Source organism: Lathamus discolor, chromosome 22, assembly GCF_037157495.1.
Source record: "Lathamus discolor isolate bLatDis1 chromosome 22, bLatDis1.hap1, whole genome shotgun sequence".
NCBI lineage: Eukaryota > Metazoa > Chordata > Aves > Psittaciformes > Psittacidae > Lathamus > Lathamus discolor.
In genome coordinates this window covers 2,451,928-2,474,453 of record NC_088905.1, presented here as the reverse complement: position 1 = coordinate 2,474,453, position 22,526 = coordinate 2,451,928, and the positions used below count along the sequence as shown (strand labels likewise).

The window sequence follows — 22,526 nt, the reverse complement described above, 5'->3', positions numbered from 1 at the left end:
CATAGGAAGTTCCACGTTAACATCAGGAAGAACTTCTTTACTGTAAGAGTGACAGAGCACTGGAACAGGTTGCCCAGGGGGGTTGTGGAGTCTCCTACACTGGAGATATTCAAGGCCCGCCTGGACAAGTTCCTGTGTGATGTACTGTAGGTTACCCTGCTCTTGCAGGGGGGTTGGACTAGATGATCTTTTTAGGTCCCTTCCAACCCTTGGGATTCTGTGATTCTGTGATTCTGTAACAGTGACTCCAGCGGTACTCGAAGATTTTTGTTTCTGTCCTATAAAGACAGAATCGTGCAAAATTGGATTCCATGTTCATCACAATGACAAAATACGTCCATTGTCTACCAACAGCTGTCCCTCCTGTCCTTTTCCATGTTCACAATACAGCGCTGTAGGTGAAATCCATCAGGACAGTGTGCCCGCAAGCACCACTGCCAACTTCGTCTTGCATATGCCTGGCTAAGAGCTTGCTGGCAGGAATTTATAGAGATGCTAAGACACATTTCTTGTATTCTGCATTAAATTTCCTCTTGTTTGAGTTTCTTGCTGCTATTTTCCACTACTTTTCTATACATCATCTCAGAATTTTAATCACATAACAAACAGTGGAAGGATGTAAAAGGACAGCCCCGTTTTCCTGTACTGTACCCTCTCTTAGCGAGCGCACCAGAATCATCCCCTTTAACCACAGGCACCATTCTTGGCACAGCCTCCAGTGCAGTTTTCCACAGATGGAGCTCTCGCAGCATGCAGAACACGGTGCACACTTGGTAACAGACATGTTTATGCCCCAGATTTGACTCCAGAAATGAGGGCGCTGCCAGTACGCACATTCATTCTAAATAAAACCCAGTAGTCTGCTGTTTACTGAAGGCAAAGGAAGAGTTCCAAAATACTTTCTGGATCGTGGTGAGAGACTATCCATGCCTGTCCTTCAACTTCACACTGTAAACAGGCCTTTACTTCAATTTTTATGTCCTAAGGACCATTATGGTCGTTTGTGGAATGCTCAGCACTGCACTGTCTGTCCCACACTCGTGTTTAGAGAACACTTTCAGGGTTAGCTCTGTTCCTGGGCAAAATTCAAACCTGCAACATTTATATGCCAGATCTCATCTGCACAGCCCATGCCTCCAGGTCTCAAACCTCAATGTTACTTAAAAACCCCACCTAATGCTACTTTATCTTTTCTTATTATTAATCCAAGGCTTCCAGAACATAACTGCAGCATTCACAAGACAGACACAAGATTTTCATGAACCATATGGAAGAACAACTTTTAGGGAGAACATTTCTTCCACACTGACTCAGCAATTCCTTTAGAAGTAAAGGTTGTGCCTATTAATTTCATAAAGGTAACTGTAAAAATTAAAACTCATCCAGATTAGCATTTACCAAAAGCCTTTAGTACAAAATTCCTTCAGAATGCATCACTTACAAGGGATGCCAAACTGCGCTCTAGGAGATGTAACTGTGTTTTAAATGGTATTTTTTTCCCCCTAGAAAGGAATTGCTTGTGTTGATAGAGAGGATGTTATGCATACACTGCTATTTCCAAGACATGGAGTTGCTTAGCAATCTGGGAATTCAGAAAGAGGAGAAAAGCAGTAACAAAGCAGAATTGTGAAATGACTAGAGGGTGCAGCATTAAATTGGTTTGCAATACTTATCAAGATGCTTCTAAATGAGAAAAGATATAGGGTGTGCTGGGAGCATGATAGAATCTGTTGATCATTTTCAACCTTCTCCCTTCTCTTTCTCCTTTAGATGCTCACTGTTACGCAGTGGATTTTCCTACTTAGCTTTATTACCTACCAAACACCCATCACTGCTTGGGCGTGAAGGCACATTTCAGCCACCACACTGGCAGTTTTTCAGGGTTCATCCTGACAGGAATTGCATAAAGGCATATGTGTCCCTGTTTCTTGTTTCCACTATAAATCACACCACTGAAATACAGAGGACTGCTATTCCCTCCAGAACTGCTGGTTTCTTTCAGACAGCTCACTGACTATGGTTAGTGTATGACCAGACCTGGTGGTATGTGTCCAGTTTGTTACATCTCTGTGTAATGCCTCCCACATCTACAGTCATTTTAATTCCCTCTTTTCCCTATTCATGCTATGCCTCTTCTGACAGGATTTGTATTCCCCTTCTCTGCGTGTCAGCTCTGTCCTTTTTTTACCTTCTCCCATCCATCGGTTTCCCTTTTGCATTTTGGGAAACTGCCTCTCCTACTCTGCAGAGCTGTGTCTACGTGGTGCACACAACACCAAGCTAACCAAAAGCCGTTGTTGCAGCAGCCCAACAATAAGCTGATGCTGACAGACTGCGCCCTCCCACCGGGGCGTCCTCCCTGTGCTCAGGGCAGCACAGGCTCAGCATGTGTCCATTGAATTAGAGCTGGTTCCACTCCCTTTAGCTCAGCACAAACCCACAGCTATCTGCTACAGCACAGGACTCTGTATCTCTGGATGGGATCTCCAGTTCTTTGCTCTACTTTGCACACTGCGAATAGATGCTGCATCCAGACACATCTCCCGAAGGACACACTGCCCTTACCTGTAGTCTCATCCATGCTTTCCTCAGACACGTGCTCATTTTGATGGACCCATTCACCATTGCACTTGAAGAAAATCTGCATAGCTGGCATAGCTTTACAGCGTAAGACAATGGGGTTGCTTTTTATAATGTAGGCATCATCTGGTTCTTCCATAAAATGAGGCAGTGTTCCAGGAGCAGATGGGATAGACTCTGGAAGGGCTTCACTGTTATCATTGCCTGAAAGGGAAGGAAAATACACATTTTTATGTTGTTGCACCCTTTGTATCCCTTCATTTCATTTTGGATTTGATTTAAAAACTAATTTTACTGGAAAAACACCTGTAGAACTCAAGAGCTGTCAGAATCGTGCCTTGAAGCAATGACGCACACACAAATATCAAATCATTTGAGTATAAGAACTGTCAAGAAAACTGACAGAAAAGCATCAGAAAACTGCATCATCACTATTGACAACGTTAGAGCTGGGGCACTGAGGCACAGAGAGCTTAAGCAAGTCACCTAATGTCATCCAGAAAGTCTGTGGAAGAAGTAGAAACTAAACCTTATTCTCCTGATTGACAGCCCAGTGCCTTAACTACTGAATCTTCCTTTCTTTCCCTGAAATTAATTTCCTTTAGACAGTTGCTGCAGATTTAACAGGGATCAGAGCGTTAACCACAGTGAAGTATATCGATATGAACAGCATTACTGTAGCACTCCAATACTGGAATAAGCAAACTGTGATTTCATACGCACTTAGAGGAAATTTTCCATATGCTTTTACACTGTTCCCATTTACTGCAGCCCCTTTAAGGCAACATAAAAGTGGAAAAGTGGTTTCTGTAGGCCCAGAAACTGCAGGACTGTGAGCTTTACAGCTCAGATCACAAACAGTGGGATCCAAGGGCATTTGCTCAGCAATGTATAAGCCTAGGTGGCTTATTTTCTGAGTTCCTGTGCTCAGGCATGAACACACAAGCATTGGAATACAGGCTGTTCCTTTACTACAGCTCTTCTAATTGAGTGAAAAACTAGTTGCTGCTGTCAAAACCAGGAAATTCCCATTGATTTTTAGCAACACTGGGATTTATTTTCAGTAGTTTTGTCAGTTTAGTGAGGAAAGTCAGAGAACAGCAACAAAACTAAGTCAGAAGGGATCAATTTATGGAAGCAGATTATAAAGTACTGAATACAGACAGTGCAGCCAAAGGATAACCGAGGAGGACACTGTCTACATGCAGATGAAGGGAATACAGTACCAGAGAAAGAGGAATAGCTGAGGGCAATAGAGATGTGATTTAACCCAAACCAATGAAATTGAGTTAGATGAAAGGCAAGTTATGGCCATATGAAGTATGTCTCAAATCCTTCTCAGGTCTAGCAGATGATGGAATAATGAGAACATACTTTAAAAAATAGGTATCTCTCATCACAGTGTATCTGTGTGTGCAAATATACCCTGCGTATGTGCTGGGAAATCACTATGATTTTCCAATGACTTTAGTGGTTTAAATACATTCACAGTGTGCTTTATAAAATATTATCCTAATTTTTAGCGTTTCACCACTGAACATTTATGCCAATTTCCATCCTGTCAATCTCCAGTAATACTGTGTCCCTGTAGGCTTGATTAAATCCATGCTTCGTAGGAAATAACAAAAATGTCATTAGAAGATTTTGGAGACGCTTGGAAATCCCATGCTCCCATCGATGCTTTGAGGTAGCAACACGCCTGTGTTGAGAAAGAATAGCTGGAGAACTTAGAAAGCCCCATTGTTATCCCACTAAATTCCCTATTTAGGGCGAGACACAAAGGATGAAATCCCAGCCCCACTGAAATTAAGGGCAGAATTCTCCTCCCAAGTGGCATTTGGATTTAATGAGACGGCTTTACATCCTTGTTAAGGGTTTCTGATGAGCACCTGAGAACACTGATCCTGCACCTCCTCAGGGATTGCTGTGCTTTTGTCCGACAGCCATGCTGAGGGAAGCGTGAGCTGTTTGATGCTGTCACAGGCAGGGTGGGTTGGTGATGGGGAAGTGCTCACTCCTAAAGAAAACATGCCACAAAGAAACGTAAGTCAAGGGGCATCTTAATGCATCTTTCTTTCATCTATCATCTTTTTTGTACCCTTTGTAACTAAGTAATGCCAACTGTCTTCCATGTGTACATCCATTTTTACAGGAAGGCCAGAATACATAACTTGCTTACACATGGAACTGTTTCCATACTGAAATTTGAGTCATTATTCAGTCAGAAAAGCAACTTAGTGAGATTTGGCTATGTTCTTTTAATCCGATGACCCTGTCCCATATGCAACAACATGGGGTTTTTGGAAGTCACTCAGATATTGATGGAAATAAGAGATTTTGTTGCCCACACAAAATCCTTTAATGCCTTTGTTATTTCCTCTAGTACGCTAGGATTTACTAAAGCCTACAGGGACATAGTTTTCAGCAAAGATTGACAATACAGGGACAGCGAGAACGGTCAGTAATAGAACATGCATGCTGATGAGCTTCACTGCATCATTTTTCTTTAAACTCTACACATTGAAGAGGAATAGAATTCCTATTCAATCAGCACTCCAGAACAGCGCTGCTTTAGAACAAATACCTTTGGAACTAGCGGACATCAAACTAATGTGTATTTGTGCTGGTTTTCTCTTGCTTTGTGTATTCTACCTGTAGTTTTCAGGCTCGTGAAACACAAATAAGAACCTAAAAATCACAGAAACTCAAATCCAGAATCACCTTCCATGATCAACTCTGCTTTATTGAAAACACCTGGCTAACTGCAGAGTGAACATTCTAAGCTGATAAAACGCAATATTATAGCTAAATTATTTCTACTCCATGTCCAGAATGGACTGACTCTTGTAGCAAAATCCATGGTTTAAGTGTTAAGCACCTACCTCATGAGGAAAAATGCTCTTTTTGATAATGTTTTTATACCCGGGAGCAAGGAAGACTACCAACCCCAACCCAAAATGCTCTGAACGGTTTCAGAGCTTTTGGCAAAGCAGCGAGGAATGTCATGTCTTTACAAGCCAATAATTACAGCTCGTGGGGTGTTTTTTTACGTGTTTACTGGACATTCACATCTACCTGACAAGGAGGGAGCATTTCTCCTGCTTCTAAGTTACACAGCTGAGGTAGTTGCTATTTTCTTAAGATAACTCTCTTAAATCCTGACACCTCACAGGATGGCATCTTGCGGAGAAGCTGCAATAGAAACTGCACTGAATAGACCCTTCTAACTCCTCTTGTTGTGCCGATGAGATGTGCTACACCGAGAGGGTCTGGGACCTACCAGTACTTGAGAAACTCTGGAAAGGAAACCCAGTAACTAAGTCAGGCACTAACAGGAAAGCTGTTCCTCTGAAGAAAGGAAGCACTAGTGGGGAATGAAGAATTGCTCAAAACCCCACACTACAACCATGCTTATTTCTTTACTTTATACCTTGGGGTCTCCTAGGTTGTTCAGCACATGTTGAAAGCCACAAGTGCTGAATATTCAGTTCAGCAAGCCAACTTTTGCTATCAGTGTATTAGTTTCATCAGACCCTCTTGCTTCCTATGGATATAAAGTATAAACTTCTCACAGCTGTACCATAATCCTTCTCATCAAATATTTGGGCGACAGGTGGAAAATTGTTCTGCCAGCTGAGGAAGACAAAATCCATTCCTCCTGGCAATTTTCTGCAATGAAAACTCCCCAAAATGAATGTGCAATAAGTTGTGGAAATAAATCTAAAATATTATCACACAAAAGCAATGTGCTCAGAATCTTTAGCTGCAAACTCTGCTTATCTGAATTTTAAAGAATCTCATTTCTTCTTCTGTGTGCATAGGATTAGACATTAAACTGGATGCTTCTGTTTGAAACTGTTAGCTATAGGCCTGCTTTCCCCCCATTTTTCTTTGCAATGCACTGTGGCCTCTTTCCTTCCTTTCTTTTTTGCACGCACCAAGAAAGTGTGGCAACAAAACTGGGCAGCACCCATCACCAATTCCATTCTACAGGAAGGTAAGCAGTTGGGCTGAAAATGGACTTTGTGCATAACAGCAAGCAATGAAACAGGAACCAAATGCCACAGAGCTGCGTCCAGTACTTACTAAACCCATACTAAGCCGCACACACTATTCCTGCTACTTAGAAGGCTTTGGATGACTTTTCTGCAGCTTATTATTAGGAAAGGAGAGAGAAAGTCAATATATAATCGTGGGAATAAGTTGTCTTAATAGGATTAAAAATCAAGACAATTGTGAAGTATAATGTACTTCAAGTGCCTGTGCTATTCACTGTGACAGTCCCTTCTCATATAACTTACTAATGAACTGTTACAGGTTAAATGCTTTTTCCACCACAATAAAAGACATGTAAGAGAAAGACACAAGAGACTCCCCACAGCCTCACAAGTGGCGAGTGGGACTGTCTGGGGAATGACAGTGACCTGCCACAGCTGTAAGCAACTGAGTGAGCCTACTGTAATAATTCGCCATTCCTTAGCCAAGAACCTGTGATGCTCACCATGTGCACGCTTTTCCATTCAAATGCAAGTCAATGTGCTAGTCGGAACCACCTATGCTTCTCACTGACAAGAAGCACACATGGGTCCCTTCACTGTAACTGAGCAGGAAAGCTGTACCTTCCAAAAAACATTCCGAGCTCTGGTACATTTATGAACAAACCCTTCTCCCCCTCCACTTTCCACCAAACAGCAGCAACATGATTATATTATCCAATGTCTCCTCACACAGTTCATTTGAGAGACACCCTATTATGTCAATAAAATCTGTGACATATATATATTAATATACACATTTATATTAATATATACATTTATAAGTACAGTTCTTTTAGTGAGCAGGACTTCTTCCATGGAAAGGATTTTTATGCTAATATGAGTGAGGCCATTTTCTTCCTTCCCTTTTAATATCTTATGAGTTTTAGCAAAGGGCTATGTACTTTCATTAAAGCTCATAGTCCTCATTTAATCTCTCTGCACATGGCAGAAAGCACTATTTAGTTATATATATATTTTACACACAAAGTTTAAAAGCATCACAGCTTTATCCACAAATCCCAGCCTTAATTCTTCTATCAAACAACACAAATAAGAAGTACTTCTGCAGCTTTACCCAGGGCTGCACTTTCAGATGTTGAAGTGACTAAGACAAAACTGATACAGGTTCTGCAACTGATCACATCTCCTGCTCAGCACACAAATGAAAGCTGTCACCTTCCACCACCTCCACCTCCTCTTAACCCTGACCACAGACTATCAGCTCACTTTATTCTTCAGGTCCCAGTGTGATTATGGAGCAGAGCAACCAAGGCCAGACCAGTATATGGAGAGCAGCTCCTGCTGGCACAGCTCCAGCGGGTTCTTAGAACAAGTCAAAACTGGGAAAGGAAAAAAGCCCTTTCCAGCAGCACCCCCTCTAGGATTTACCGTTCAGTGACACTGCTGTGGCCTCTCTTCAGTCATTGCACGAGAAACTTGCAGCTCAATGTAACTCATAAAGTGACTTTCCATAACAGGCACAGTTACTGGCTTCCAGGAGGGTAGGGCATTTATTTTTACCACTGAGGATTAATATGTTCATAAAACATTAGTAGTCTTTTCTATGCCAACAGAGATGAATGTGTTATCCTATTGTAATCTCTTTTGTATTCTAAATCTATTTCTATCTAAGCCATATATATTTATAAAAATGATATATTGCATTTATTAAACATTAAGTGGATTACAAACTTGAAGAATCTTTCATACATTTATTTAACATCTAGGGGGAGTTTCTTTAAGCAGTATGCAAGCACTATAAATCCTTAAAGGAAAAAAGATTCTCCAACATTCTAAACAGATGAATCTGTAACAAAATCTTCCAGGATCCGATGTGCAAAGAGTATGAAACTAGAAGGAAAAAAATACTTCAAAAATACTGACATAAAACACGTGGTAAAGCCACACTTTTACATGTAAGAGAAGATACACTGAAAATCCAGGCAGAGCATCTCCCACGGATGTGTATTAGCTGTAAATGAAAAGCTTTACATGGAAAGCTATACACATAATTCTTTAGTAGACTGGTCTTTGGCACACAAAGGCAAATGAACTCTCTTGCTGAACCTAAATTTAAGGTTTGGAGTTTTTAACCAAATGACACTTCTAGAACTTTTAAATTCAACTTTCAGTTCACATATAGAAAAGTACCTTTGAACTTCAAGTGCTTGTGCCCCAGAAAGGGGAGGAACCAGAACCCAGCCCCAGCAAGGCTAAAATGCTCATTTTGATCCTCAACAATGAAGGAAAAACAGTGGATTTTTTTTCCATCTGTGAGAATATCAGGAAAAAAAAAAAACCTCAACAATTATTTTACTAATGATACTCAGAGTGCAGCAAATACAGTATGGAACCGCTTGGATTCGTTTCAAGGACTACAAATAACACACCAACAGAAAGTGAACCATGTTGGGATAAAGTTATTAACATAAAAGTCAAGGGGAAATGATCGTAATGTAAACCACTTGTTTTTAAATATCACCAACTCTTTTTCATTAGGACCCAGCCATTTGCAGAACATATCTGAGCCCAGATCTAACCAGCTAATTCACTAACAGCTTGAATCTGCTGCCCTCCTTCTGTATTTCCACCCCCTGGAGACTGAAATCAGCTTTGTAATCATGAGGATAGGGTTCTTCTGCTTGAAGGATCCTCCACCTCAACTGGTAAGACTGATTATCCTGTGGGTCAGCCACACTGCTACACCAGAGGAACTTCCATGGAGAAACTAACCTGAAGTGAACTGAAAACTTGAATTTGCTCCCAAATAATAAGTGCAAGCCAGGATTTCTCCCAAGTTCAATTACTAACTTAATGTATCTGCTTACCAAACCCCGGCCAAAACACGGTACCTGCTGATGCGAGTGCTTCCAGCTCAGCAGCAAAGCAATAATAAATATAATGAATTCATAGCAGTTCATAGTTGCACTGTGCCACGATGCTTATTCGCAGCTACAGCACCATTTTATTTACTGAAGGAGCCATAGAGCTCTTTTCACCAACTTAATTCACAAATCAATTGTCATTATTAAGGCTTAAGGCTTTGATGTGCCCAACTCCTGATTCAGCTGCTGGAGGAGATGCTTACTGCAGAACTATTCACAGCCTGCTTCAAACTGGACTGCAGACAAGCTTTTGGTTTGCTTGTAAGCAAGTAATAAGGCTGCTGTACAACTGCTGATTATGTATTAAAAAAGAGGGGGCAAAAATAACCCACACATGCCAAAGCGCTCTTCACTTACAACTCCTGCAGCATCAAAGCTGTTCTGCAGGCAAATGTCAGTTTAATTTCTTTTGTAAATGTTGGAGGGGAAAAACCCCCACTTTCCTTCACCACCAAATGCCAATGCATCCAACTCTTGACACAACGAAGTACATCAATGCTTTTCTTGGCTGCCATCACAGGAAAGACAGGTAGTTGCTTACGATCACAGCCAAAACTCTTCCCAGCCTGTCCGTTTCAACTCCTCAAATCCCTGCGCCCCAGTAAGACCCGAAGCTTTCAAGCACTGAGGGCACAGGACTGCACTGGAGCCAAGCCAAGCAAGTACATATGCCACCTTTGAAACCAAAAGCCACAACAACCAGGGATTTATTTGTCCACAGGCTGATGCGTGCATGGATAAAGTAGGGTTTGTCTTCAGCTATAGGACATATCAAGGCAGTTTCTAAACATGCAAGTATTAACAGCAAATATTATTATTTCTAAATTCATAAAACTAATGGTCTTTCACAAAAATGGACAGAGATCCTACTTCAGATTTGCAAAGTACTCTACAATTAGATGTTTTCATAATACAAGTGTAATATACTGTAATTTAACTCCTATTTCTTTGAGAAAGAGCACAGAAACCTCAGGGTTTGTGCTGAATCAAAGCTAAAAAGCCAATTTCTTCCTTTCTATTTAATATTTAGATGAAATGTGTACTAACACAATGAGAAAAGCCTTAAGAAAACGTGACCTGATTCAATGTTAGTTGCTATGAAGCCAGCTCAGACCTAGTAAGTCAAAAGGCTCGTTCTAGTACTTGTTTGCCTTAAGATTAGTTAAGCTGCACCACTGTGGAGGCAATGCCTGGTTTGGCACTAGAACCTCTACAAGACCTTGGTTTGACCCCAAGTAACACAAGGCATCCATCCAAACCCACATGGACTCTGATATACAGGAGTTGTGATAACAAGGGATAAGCCAACAAGGATCCTGAGTGAAATGCAGGGCTGTAAGAGTATCACCCTTGGGCTGGTCAGAACCAGCTCTTATGCCTCCATGCACTGCATCTGATATCAGCTCACATGCTCTTCCCATCTGAAAAGTTGTCATTTTGAAGTTATTTTCTTGCATAGTCACCTTGCTGTGAGTCAAACTCAACTATCAGTCACTGTCATATGGAAATCATAGCACGGAAAAAAGCAAGTATGGGGTTTAAATCTTTAATATTTGAAAAGGTAATAGCACAATTCCAGATACAAAAGGAACTTCCCCTCCCACCCATTCTCTATTTTAGCCATAGCCAGTTATCAAAGACATGAGTAATGTGGAACAAACCATGAATCACGGGGCTTCTTTGGGTTTATTTAAAGGTATAAAGTAAATGAAACAGGACCTGACCTGAGACAAAACAGATACAGTGTCTTTTCTGCCAAGTCGAGTATGTAACAACGAATAGAAATGAGAGGTCCTATTTCTTTCCCAGCATGTATAAACAGCTCTCTCCAGCTCCTTCCGAGCTAACACAGCCTCTTATAGACCACTGTGTCTGAAGTTATACTAATAATGATACTTAAGATGAAGTTACTCCATCTTTTGTTAACATTCTTGCGGTGCTCACTAAACAAGCCAATCTGTTACCCTTAATAACTCTTCCAAAGTAAAAAAGCATTTCTCTTCAGAAGGCATTAAAAATTCCCTAAAACATATTAATAAGCAGAGTCTTCAGTGCACAAAGTGTTTACTAGCAAGCATTCAGCCTTTATTTTCCTACTCATACTACAATTAAATAGCAAGTATGTTCCTAGTACTGACAAACACAACTTCTATAAGAACCGGATTAAAAAGGGGGTAAGAACTAACACTTCTGCTACTAAAAATGTTATGTTCCCCTCATAAAGTGATGTTCACTCTTGCTAGGCTCAAAGAACACAGCAGTGAGAGAAGATCTGGGTTCAGTTCAGCTGAATCACTGGGACAACGATATGGAAACACTTAAAGCAACCTAAGCTAAGAGAAACAGGTTTTTGTCTCCCAGCCGAAGGGAGCAAGCTCTGAACAGATCTGCCCTTTAATGCTTCCAAGAGCACTGCAGTAATGCCTCTGTCAGAACACCGTTTAGGTACACCCACTAGGCAGGAGTTAAGACATCACTGTAATTCTCATCAACTGAGTCTTAAATCCCTAATGATCCAATTAAAACTGGACTCAAAAATGCTGGAGTTATTTTTGCTTCTTCAGCTCATACTTCGTAAGAAAACAGGCAACATTAAGTATTAATAGACATCATTTAACTATAATATACAGTGCCTGGTTTAGATACAAGTTTAATGAGAATATGCATACTTTACACAAATTAAATAGAGAGATGAATTAAATGTAAAGATGGATCTTCATATGCTCAAATTCTATTTTATTGTGAATGAGGAAAACAACTTTATCTGCAGCTAAATAACACAGGTTTGGAGGCAAAGTTTGTAACGCTTTTTCTTACAAACCCCCCTTGGTATTTCAAATACTCTCCAGTTCATGAAGTATCTCCCATAATGGGATAGATCCAATTAGTGGATGTTTTCTACATATGTAGAGAGATTTGAGCCATCGAGGGGGTTTAGATCTTTCTGTAATTCCACTCAAACCCACAAGTGACATTTACATTTTCGAGTATTTTAACGTGTGTGTTTGCACCAACTAAACACCATATAACAAAGCAGAGGGGAAACCAGTGCCATGGGCACTACAGCAATCTTTGTGCTTTCACATTGAAGGGTAAGTCGGTACTGGCTATTCATTTTCTATCTACATGCTTTTCAGGGTATCACTCTGCTTTATGAACTAAACACAATCCAGGAACAAACACACTTGCATATTCCTGTGCTCCCTCTCCAATTCAAGGAATGAATTCCCCAAGTTAGCCAAAACAGGGGAGGAAAGATCAGACAAGACAAGGTAAAAGAAACACCAGCAGAACTGCTTTGGAAGGAACAGTGGACACAGTTATCATTAATGGTTCACATTAGCACAAGTTATCTCCATCCAACTGGACTCATGCTGTAAGTGAAAAAACCACACTACGTTCTCAAGCCCAGAGTGCCTTTGCCCTACCCACATCTGCTGAACTGCATTTCAACAGCATCTGGCAGTTTCTTCTTAATCACCAAAGGAAATGGAACCCAATTAACCTGTGGTCTTTTGTCACTTCCTATTGACTATGCCAACTGAATCTGTAGCTCAGAGCCTGGATCCATTATACCCCTTTCCCTGGCTCCTAAAGCTCATGAAACCTTTTCTCTCCAGCCTTTAGATTCACACGCTTCCTAACAAGCAGTAACCAGTTAATAGGTCAAACTGTGGAGGCATTAGATGCCAGGAATAGCTGTGTTTACTCACCTTAACATTCCTATTTTCAAAGCATAAACTTAAATCAATCTGGGTTTTACTATTATTCTGCTGAAAAGATCCTGTAGCTTTATTAGTTGGTTTGATTAAGCCAATATATCCACAGTGTCATAGCCCAGAGTAAGCAGATGTGCTCTGCAGATTCATGATGTACTGCAAAGGGTATTTTCAACTTTAATACCTTAATGAATTTCAAGGTATGACTGTGGCTCTTTTCCTACCCAATACACCGTCAAATTTGCAATAGATACCAGTACAAGATCCAACCTCCTTCCATAGAACATGCACAATCTATAGACATATCTAATTAAATAAGGAAAAGCTTAGGAACAAATCACATGTATGTAGGATTCCAGAATCTTCAGTCTATATATAACAACAGTGGATATTAAAAAATCAAACACAAAAACAAAGAACAAAAAAGCCTCAATCTCTCCCCCCCCCCCCAAAAAAAGACATTACAGACAGAATAGATGAGAATGATGCCTTTATGAGAATACAAAGTGTTTGCATTGCCCCCCTTTGTAGAATTAAGTGCTGTCCTAACCTCCATGCAATTAAAATTCAAATAGTAAAACATTCCAGCAGGCTGGAATATGACATACACAGACCTGTGAGGCATTTCAATTCATTTGTAACTATAGTTCTCTAAGCTGCTTCCTGCACTAGAACATGGTAAGATTTCTGTAGTGCCCTCCAGTTAATTGTTTGAACGCATAAATATTTTGCAATTCTTTCATCCTTCTTGCAATCAGCTTTTCCTGAAGTCTGGAAGAACTGAAGCAAAGATATTCTACCTGAAACGAGAGAGTAAAATCTGTTCACCTTTCCTGAGCGTGCAATCTTAATCTTGCTTTAAACGGAAACCCTGAGAAGTCACTGAACAGCCATCGTCACCACGCAGCACAGGCTGGAAACAGCCAGCCCATCCCCAGCCCGACACAGCCAGGTCACTGGAGGGCTGGTAACAGCTCCAGTGCAAACCATCCTCAGCTCACACAGACCGTGCCACAGTGTGTGTGGGCACCCAGCTGCCAAGTCTGAAAGGAGAGCAACTTCCCTGCGAAGAGCTGATCCTGCTCCTCAGTGGGACACACCGACAGTGAATGGTTCCTCCCGTGTGCCTGAACAGACACTGGAACCATTTCACCTTTCTGACTGGCTAAAGCAAAATCCAAGCCTGAGCAGCATTCACAGACACTAAAAGCCATGCCAGCTCACCACTCTGGCAGCCAGTCAGCTCAGCATCTCCTACCAACATCAAACTGCTGTCAGAACCTGGCGCAGAATAATTTCTCATTCAGTTTTTATCAATTTCTTAAATAATCCCCTCTTTCCCCTATCTTTCTCTTTACAATGAACTCAAATCCAGGGGCAGTAACAATCCAGTGCGATCCTGAGGGAGCTATCGCTAACCTCACCTCAGTTACCGGTTAACTTCTGCTACCTGGCAGCCACTATCCTAAGCATGGACTGAAACTCTGCCTGTTTATTCACCTACCAGTGGGGGAAGAAACAAAAGAACCCCAAAACAAAGCAAGATTGAAAACCAACAACAAAACTCCATTTGAAAATAGTCTCTCTTGAGAACCTCCTACACCAACCGCCCCTACAGCTGACAGCTCTGTGCTGCACAAAGATTAATAATTTCCAAAACCTGACATTTCCAATCTGAACTGCATGCTACTTGGTGAAAAATCTTTCCTATATCCTGCCCCATGCTGCTTTGCATAGAGAAGGGCATTTTAGGCTTTCACTGCTTTTGTTGTGTTAAAGACCTAAAAGGATTTACAGCTGTTGGCTCTGTGGCATGTTATTCATGCTGCAGAGATGCACTTTTGGGTGAGGCTGGGGTCTGATTTAAATAGAATGATCCAGTTATGTGTAAAAGACTCCAGGGAAAGAAGCCCCAGAGCCATGACATTCCTGAAGTCCTGCTCAGGACTCTATTTCTTGCAGAGGACAACGCATTCCCATCAGCTTCTAATTCACAGCTCAGTTTTTCTAAACCGTACTTCTTGTCCAACAAGGCAAGCCAAGACATTCTTCTTCATAACTTATCCTAAAATTGCTGCTAATTTTTATGTTGAATGAGCCAGATGAGCAAATGAAGAAAGCCCCCATTGTACTGGGGTGGTCCTACCGTTATAAGCTGTTCCGGTTTTGAAGTGGAGGCTGCTTCGCAGTTTCAGAGGTGGTGGTGCTACATGTAATGCAACGCGCAAACTGAAGTACTAGACTACATCAGAAACAGGTCACAACCACTGGCTCTAGTACAGAATGCTGTGTATTTTTTTAACACCCATGACAGACATGTAAAACCCATGGCTGGAAAATACACCTCATAACCAACTGGGTTTTTCCTAACAGGACGGGAAGAGGGGCCAGTGGCCACCTTTGTGCACTCCCAACTCAAGAGCTGCCCTCAAAACAAAAAGCAGCAATAACAGTCTAGAATGCTTCCTTTTTTTCCCCCCAGCCATATCAAATATTATGGAGTATGACATTAAAATCTGTCCCCTTCAACCCCCACAAACATGATATTTAAGTTCAATTTCTCAATGTTAAGGGACATAGTGCTTTATTAGCTATAATAAATGTCAACTTCTAGTTGGCAATTTGATGGGTAAGATCCCCATTACACTGACAGCCCTTCCCACTGAAGCCCAGTACAGCTGGGGCTCTGTCCTGCCTTACCTCTCACTGTACGTGAAGCATCATCCTGGTGAGGGACACAGTGAAAACCAGCAGTTCGATGCAACAATATTCCCCTCATTCATTCACTTACTATTTAAAGCAGCAGCACATATTCATACCCTGCAAACACAGTCTGTATTTCTATTCATGTACCATTTATCTGATGGCCTCTAATTACCAGCTTGCAAAAGGAGAAAAGCTGCACTGCTAGGAAATATCAGCACAACAGTCTTAAAGGGCGGCTGGGTTAGTTTCTTCATCATTATGAGAACACCAAGTGTCTAGAACCTTCTTCTGATACTGTGTGAACATCTAAAAATAAATTCCAACCCATGACAGTGAAACAGCATTAAGTTTCCAATTTAGCACAGAACAGCACTCATACTGCTTTTAAAAAGTCAATGAGATTTAAGCACATGCTTGATTTACAACTTGAGCTTAACTCATTTGCCAAGTCTGGTTAATGTGAAGAATTCCATTCTCCCAGTGACTGATGCAGTGACCTCCCCACAGCTGCTATCACCTTATGACAGAATATTTAACTCTTAAATAGGATTTTATTTAGATGCATGAATGAAAGCTCGAGTCAACATCATCCCTCTCTATGCCCTCTCCCCCTTCCCCTGCAACCTGTCTGTGCTTGATCCCACTGATCTATGGCATACGAAACAAAGTGAAACGCAATGTAGTATGTATACAAACACAATATATAATACACAATATATTCCAAAGGACAAGTACCTATTAAAAAAGCACGGCAAATCTATTCTGATGCTTAAAAACTTCACCTAGTTTGTCATACACATCGAAGTAGCTCTGCTAAATCAACAAGTACTCACATATTTCATATTGGGAACCGAGACCAGAGAGAAATTATGCTGATAACAATCTTTTTATCAGTAATGTACAAAGCCTTTCCCCAAACCTTTGTCAGACAAAGGCATTTTCAGTCTCTCTTTTAAAAAGCAGAACAAAGTGTAGAGATTTTTATCTTCCCTTCTAAATGCCAACTGATATCAAAGTCCTGCAGACACTACTGTTGCCTTCCCTTTAATACGTAATGGCTGCTCAACAAGAACATATTGCCACGATTCACTGAACCAACTCATACGTGATGACACCGATAACTGATCCCCTTCACACTGTTTACATCCACCTATTAATTTACAGTCTCCAGTAACATGGGACTGACCATCTTCCGAAGGAAATTTCCCTAAACCACTGTGTCAGCAGGAGGCAAGTCTCATTAGTAGCAGTACTATTATTAATAATAATTTTTGAGAAAAGGAAGTCAAATAACCATAATATCCTCTAATGGCAAGATCTTCAAAAGATACTCATGCAACTGCAGGAAAAAGGAATTAACAGAATGCTATGTAGGGGAAAAAAACCCACACAAACAAAAAGTAATAATCCCACAATCCCAGTAATCAGACTTTTTTTGTCCTTAATATCATAGAAAGTTTCCCAAGACAGTGCTTCGTGTGCAAAGCAAAGAGATTAGATTTCAGCTTCCAGTGCTTGCCAAAGAGAAAATGAACATGGGTTTGAGCAAGTACCTTGTTTCTGATCTGGAAAATGACACTTCCTTCATTCTCTGTGCTTTTATGTTGCAATCTCTCCACAGTACAGCTCTCTTGTCAGTACAATGACTTGTACTGCTTAACCCAGCATAGTGTAATGTGATTATGGTTGGGAACTACAGCACACCAAATACGAAAGCCGTTATAGCAGTAAGGAAGGAAATGAGCACCACAGAGAGAAGAGAACAAGTAAGAGGTAGAAGCATATACTTGGAAAAGAAGAATTTGAGTGGGGATTTTTAATGTGGCGTTTTAAGTTAGGAATCTGCAGCTTTCTAATCAATGCTTCCATTGGTGCTGCTTGGGAACTACGAGCATAGACAGAACAGTTGGATCACACAGCTGCCAAAATGCTCATACTATTTCCTCTAACAGCTTCTGCAAGTATCTAATACCCTCAGGAATAAAAAATGAGAATCCAGTCGTAGAAGTATTTTGGGCCTCTTCACCACACCAGTACATGGAGTAACAAAAGGAGCTGGCATTTCAGTAGGATTTGTGAAACTAAAATTCACGCATACAATACAAGTCCAGAGTATGAGCTGCGAGAGTTCATGACACCACGAGCAATGCAACATCTGAGGCAGGCTGTTCACCTTCTACAGCCCATGGAGGTCTGTGGTGGAGGAGGTATCATCCACCTGCAGCCCATGGAGGTCTGTGGTGGAGCAGGTATCATCCACCTGCAGCCCACAGACATCTGTGGTGGAGCAGGTATCATCCACCTGCAGCCCATGGAGGTCTGTGGTGGAGCAGGTATCATCCACCTGCAGCCCATGAAGGTCTGTGGTGGAGCAGGTATCATCCACCTGCAGCCCATGAAGGTCTGTGGTGGAGCAGGTATCATCCACCTGCAGCCCATGGAGGTCTGTGGTGGAGCAGGTATCATCCACCTGCAGCCCATGGAGGTCTGTGGTGGAGCAGGTATCATCCACCTGCAGCCCATGGAGGTCTGTGGTGGAGCAGGTATCATCCACCTGCAGCCCATGGACATCTGTGGTGGAGCAGATATCCGCCTGCAGCCCAGGGAGGACCCCACACCAGAGCAAGGGGATGCCTGAAGGACTCTGGGACCTCGTGGGAAGCTTGCACTGGAGCAGGCTCCTAGCAGGACCCGTGGTCATAGCAACCCAGGCTGGAGCAGGTTTGATCACAAAGGAGTTTTGCTCCAAGCTCTACCAGCTACTTTCTTTCAGTACCTCCTATGAAAAACACCAAGAAGAATGTAGTAGAATTATTCGAGAACGATGTTCAAATGCTCTACAAACAATATTCTTTTCATATCTGCAAGATGACAAAAATCACTTGTTACTTCACTGCTGTTTGAGTCATCCTCTCCCCAAGAAAAGCAGTATTATTAACCTAGTATGTTTACCACCAGCTCTCTGATTGAAAGCCCTTTTGTTCCAAGACTTGAAGATTTATTTGTCAAGTCTGACAGCTCTGATGTAGCCTTTCAGTGAACATCAGTGTCTGAAGTGTAATTTGTAAAATCATGAGCTGTAGGAAATAGCCCAAAATCCTGGCAAAGCATGATATTTGAAACAAGGAGACCAACTAGATATTTAGATAAAAATCTGCATTTCCATAAAAAAAAGGCTCACTGAAATGATATGGAAGTATTATGGAACAATGAAATGCTAGCTCTCACATGTGTTCAACACATACTGTATAGATGTTATAGAAGATAGACATATCTAAGCTCCATCTAGACATCTTTTACGCTAGATCTTGAAAAATCAAGATGTACAAATGAGACAGACATTTATGAGTAAAAGACTTAATCTTAGAAGATTAAGCTACAGACTTTGCTCTGTCCCATGTAGTAAAATTAGTGGTGTTACCTTAGGCTGAATTTAAATATATCGGTTTGGAAAACAGGCCCTTGCTATGATTAACCTTATCACATTTTCACAGTGCAGCGTTATGACACAGGTTAAATAATTTTCTTCATCAGAATGCTCCATAGTGACTTGTGAGAAATCTGACCTATGGGCACAGCCACACTCAACCATTCAACTCAATCAGGATCTAATCAAAAGCAAGCAAAATGATTTCAAGTAGATTCACAACAAACTCAATGCCTACATCCAAACAGGAGTGTTAGTTACATGCTGGGTACTCTTAACAGATAACATTTAGGTAACATATGGTAACTCATTTGTGTACATAACTGTGTATCACATAACACAGAAGCTATGGACCAGATCCCCCTCTGGTGCAACACTGCATAGATTCATTTAAGTCAGGAACTGAATACACAAATCTTTTTATTATCCACAGACTGGCTTATAGATTTATATACATCTATAATTGGCTTTAACACTGGACTTGACATTAAATCTGAAATCTGTCAGAATCTCCATTATGAGACATACACAAGCTTGAGCGCGATACAGCAGAGAGAGAAGCTGCCAGGACTCTGCGTATCTAGCTGGACTTGGATACCCTCCAATTACACCAAAAGCTGTTTTGTCAATGCAAGAAGAATAAATCAGAGAAGATGTATTTCACCTTTTCAAAAGCCAAGCAATCAGCTCATCCATCATCTTCCATCAGCGAGAACTTTAGGAAATAGAAGCAGAATAGGAGTCGATAAAATATGCTTAAATACCACCCAGGCCTCTACTCGCTGTGCTTTTAATTTGGCAAATCGTTGCCTTCCGCTGGGCACACACCCCAGAGCCTGTGCCCTGACGCAGATTAAGTGCTCTGTTAGCATTGCGTTCCCGAATGGATCTCAGAGGTATAGCTAACTATAATGGCCTCGAAACACACAGCCTAAATCTCCCTGCTGCTTCATTCCAAACATTAAAAGGTGCATGTGGGGGTAAGAAAACTCTGGAGTTAAAAATACAACCTTTCTTAGGGTTTTATTTAATCTGTTAACTACACAAACAAGAAATGTGTGTCTTACAGGCAAGAAGCAAAAGTGCAATAATATCCAAGGAGCTGGTAGAATATATTGTTAATTAAATTGAGTTGAGCCCCAAAAGGCACATTCCGCCTCTTTTTTGAGGCTTAATTAAGAACAATATCAAGGGGAAAAGAATCACCATGAAATCACCATGTATGAATTAAGCAGCACAGGCAAGAAAAGGGGCTTTTCTGCTGCAAGAATTCTTACATGACCGTGAGGCTATTTCATTCTCGTCATCTGTTGAATTGAGCTGGTTTTAAATTAAGGCATGCTAGCTGGTGAATATTTCATAAGGTTTTCTTATATTGATACATAATCTAGTACTCTGTCCCTAAAACAAAAGGAGGAAAAACGATGCACAAAGACCTGATTTTCCAAAGCTCTCAGCATCTCTGGTCATCACTTCATTACAGAAGGACCCCAATAAACAAGGATCCATTACGTCATTAGCCATGCCACTTCTTCAAGATGGGGCATACGAGCAGATTAAGCCCCTGCTTTCTCCTGGTATTAAACGACACAACTACAACCTACTCCTAGGGTAGAAACAGTTTTACTTGCAAAACTGCGTTCTAATTGTCACAGGGCAGAGGTGGCGAGCCATGTGGAGTTTAGCCAATAGGACTATATGTCCATGGGCGTTTATAAAGGGCATTTAGCACAGCACATGACAGTATGCCGAAGTAATAGACCAGAGGAGGAAACATCAAGATAGGGATTCATCTAAGGGATTCCTACAGTTGATTAGCATCACCCACCACAACCTGTGTTCTTCCCATCCTCCTTCCTATCCCACTGCAGCTGCTTCTGGCCTTGCCAAGCAATGAGATGAAAGATTTCTTCCTGGAATTGCATAACCAAAACATAGAAGTGTCTTTGAAAACACACACTGCTTAGTTTCTTTATATTGCTGGCAGGTTTCATACATAAATTAGCTGATGTTATGGATTCTTCAAGAGTAACTTCTTTTTATTCCCCACATGCTTTCCTATTATGCTTAGTAATGCACTACACAAAACTCATGCATTGTCAAACACCATAGGGAAAAATAATAAAAGTATCAGTAGGGAAGTAAGGAAACGAGAAAAAGCCCTGTTCAGCAATCTCTAATGAGGTCCTTCTGGTCTCCAGCCAAAGCTTCTAAGAGCAAGCCAGGGAAATTTCACAGAATTAAAAAAAAGTATTAAAAATACTCAGCTATAAACTTGCCCAAACTTCAGGGTTTTAAGGTAACAACACATTGTTTCTTTCAAAAGCAATTCTTATGTCAATGAGTGAGGCAAGTAGGAGATAAACTCAAGTTCTTCACACTGCAAGACAATATCTCAACCCCCTGAACTATGCTGCAGTCACTGTGGGGCCTTTTGTGCTGCCGCTTTGTAACACATCTTTGAGGGAGCCCTCTGGATGCTGCTGTGAATCTGTCAAAGGCCAGGCAGCTCAGGCCAAACAAAAGGGAGCAGATACAGCTATCCAGCATTCCTTGCCATTTAAACAGGATTCGTTGCTTCCTATTACACTTACCCCTTGCACAGTACACAGACTTGACTCAGCAATACAAGCTCAGCATCTCCACATGCAGCTGGATGACAGATTTTCTCCCCATACACAATCCAAGTTCTTTCCCTCCCTCAACACCTCCTCTCCTGATGCTCCTTTGAGCCATCCCTCCCTGCCGGTTGCTGCATAGAACCTTCCTCTTTGCTTTCCCTTTGTTCTTCCATCACTTAAACTGTTGTTATTCCCCCTCTTCCTCATCACACTCCCAGTACTTTTAATCTCTTTTTAAAAGCAATGTAAGCTTTTATCTCTTCCTCTGTAGTGATATAAACAGGAAAAGCTAAACATGGATGGTCTTAGGAGAATTCAGATGGCCTGGCCAGTTTGTTTCCCCAAAAGTCACATTTTATGGGAACTATATTATCACTGTGAAATGTAACCTCCTGGTGACGACACAGCAGGTAATAAACCTCCACCTATTGCAGGGATAGAGTTGGGCGCTATTAAGGAACAGGGGAGATAGAAAGGACGGAAGTGCAAGAGAAAAAAAGCATGCAAGAATTTCTGCCTTTTAATATTCATTGGTACAAAACTGGAGGCAC

The 22,526-nt window shown here is 41.3% G+C and overlaps 1 protein-coding gene across 1 annotated transcript in view; it reads right to left on the bottom strand.

Annotated features, from left to right (window-relative positions):
- UNC5D (unc-5 netrin receptor D) overlaps positions 1 to 22,526 on the bottom strand; it is a 127,937-nt gene that overhangs the window by 61,930 nt on the left and 43,481 nt on the right. Inside the window, exon 2 of the mRNA XM_065659215.1 lies at positions 2,566 to 2,784. Coding sequence (XP_065515287.1) covers positions 2,566 to 2,784 — 219 coding nt within the window. The remainder of the gene's footprint in view (positions 1 to 2,565; positions 2,785 to 22,526) is intronic.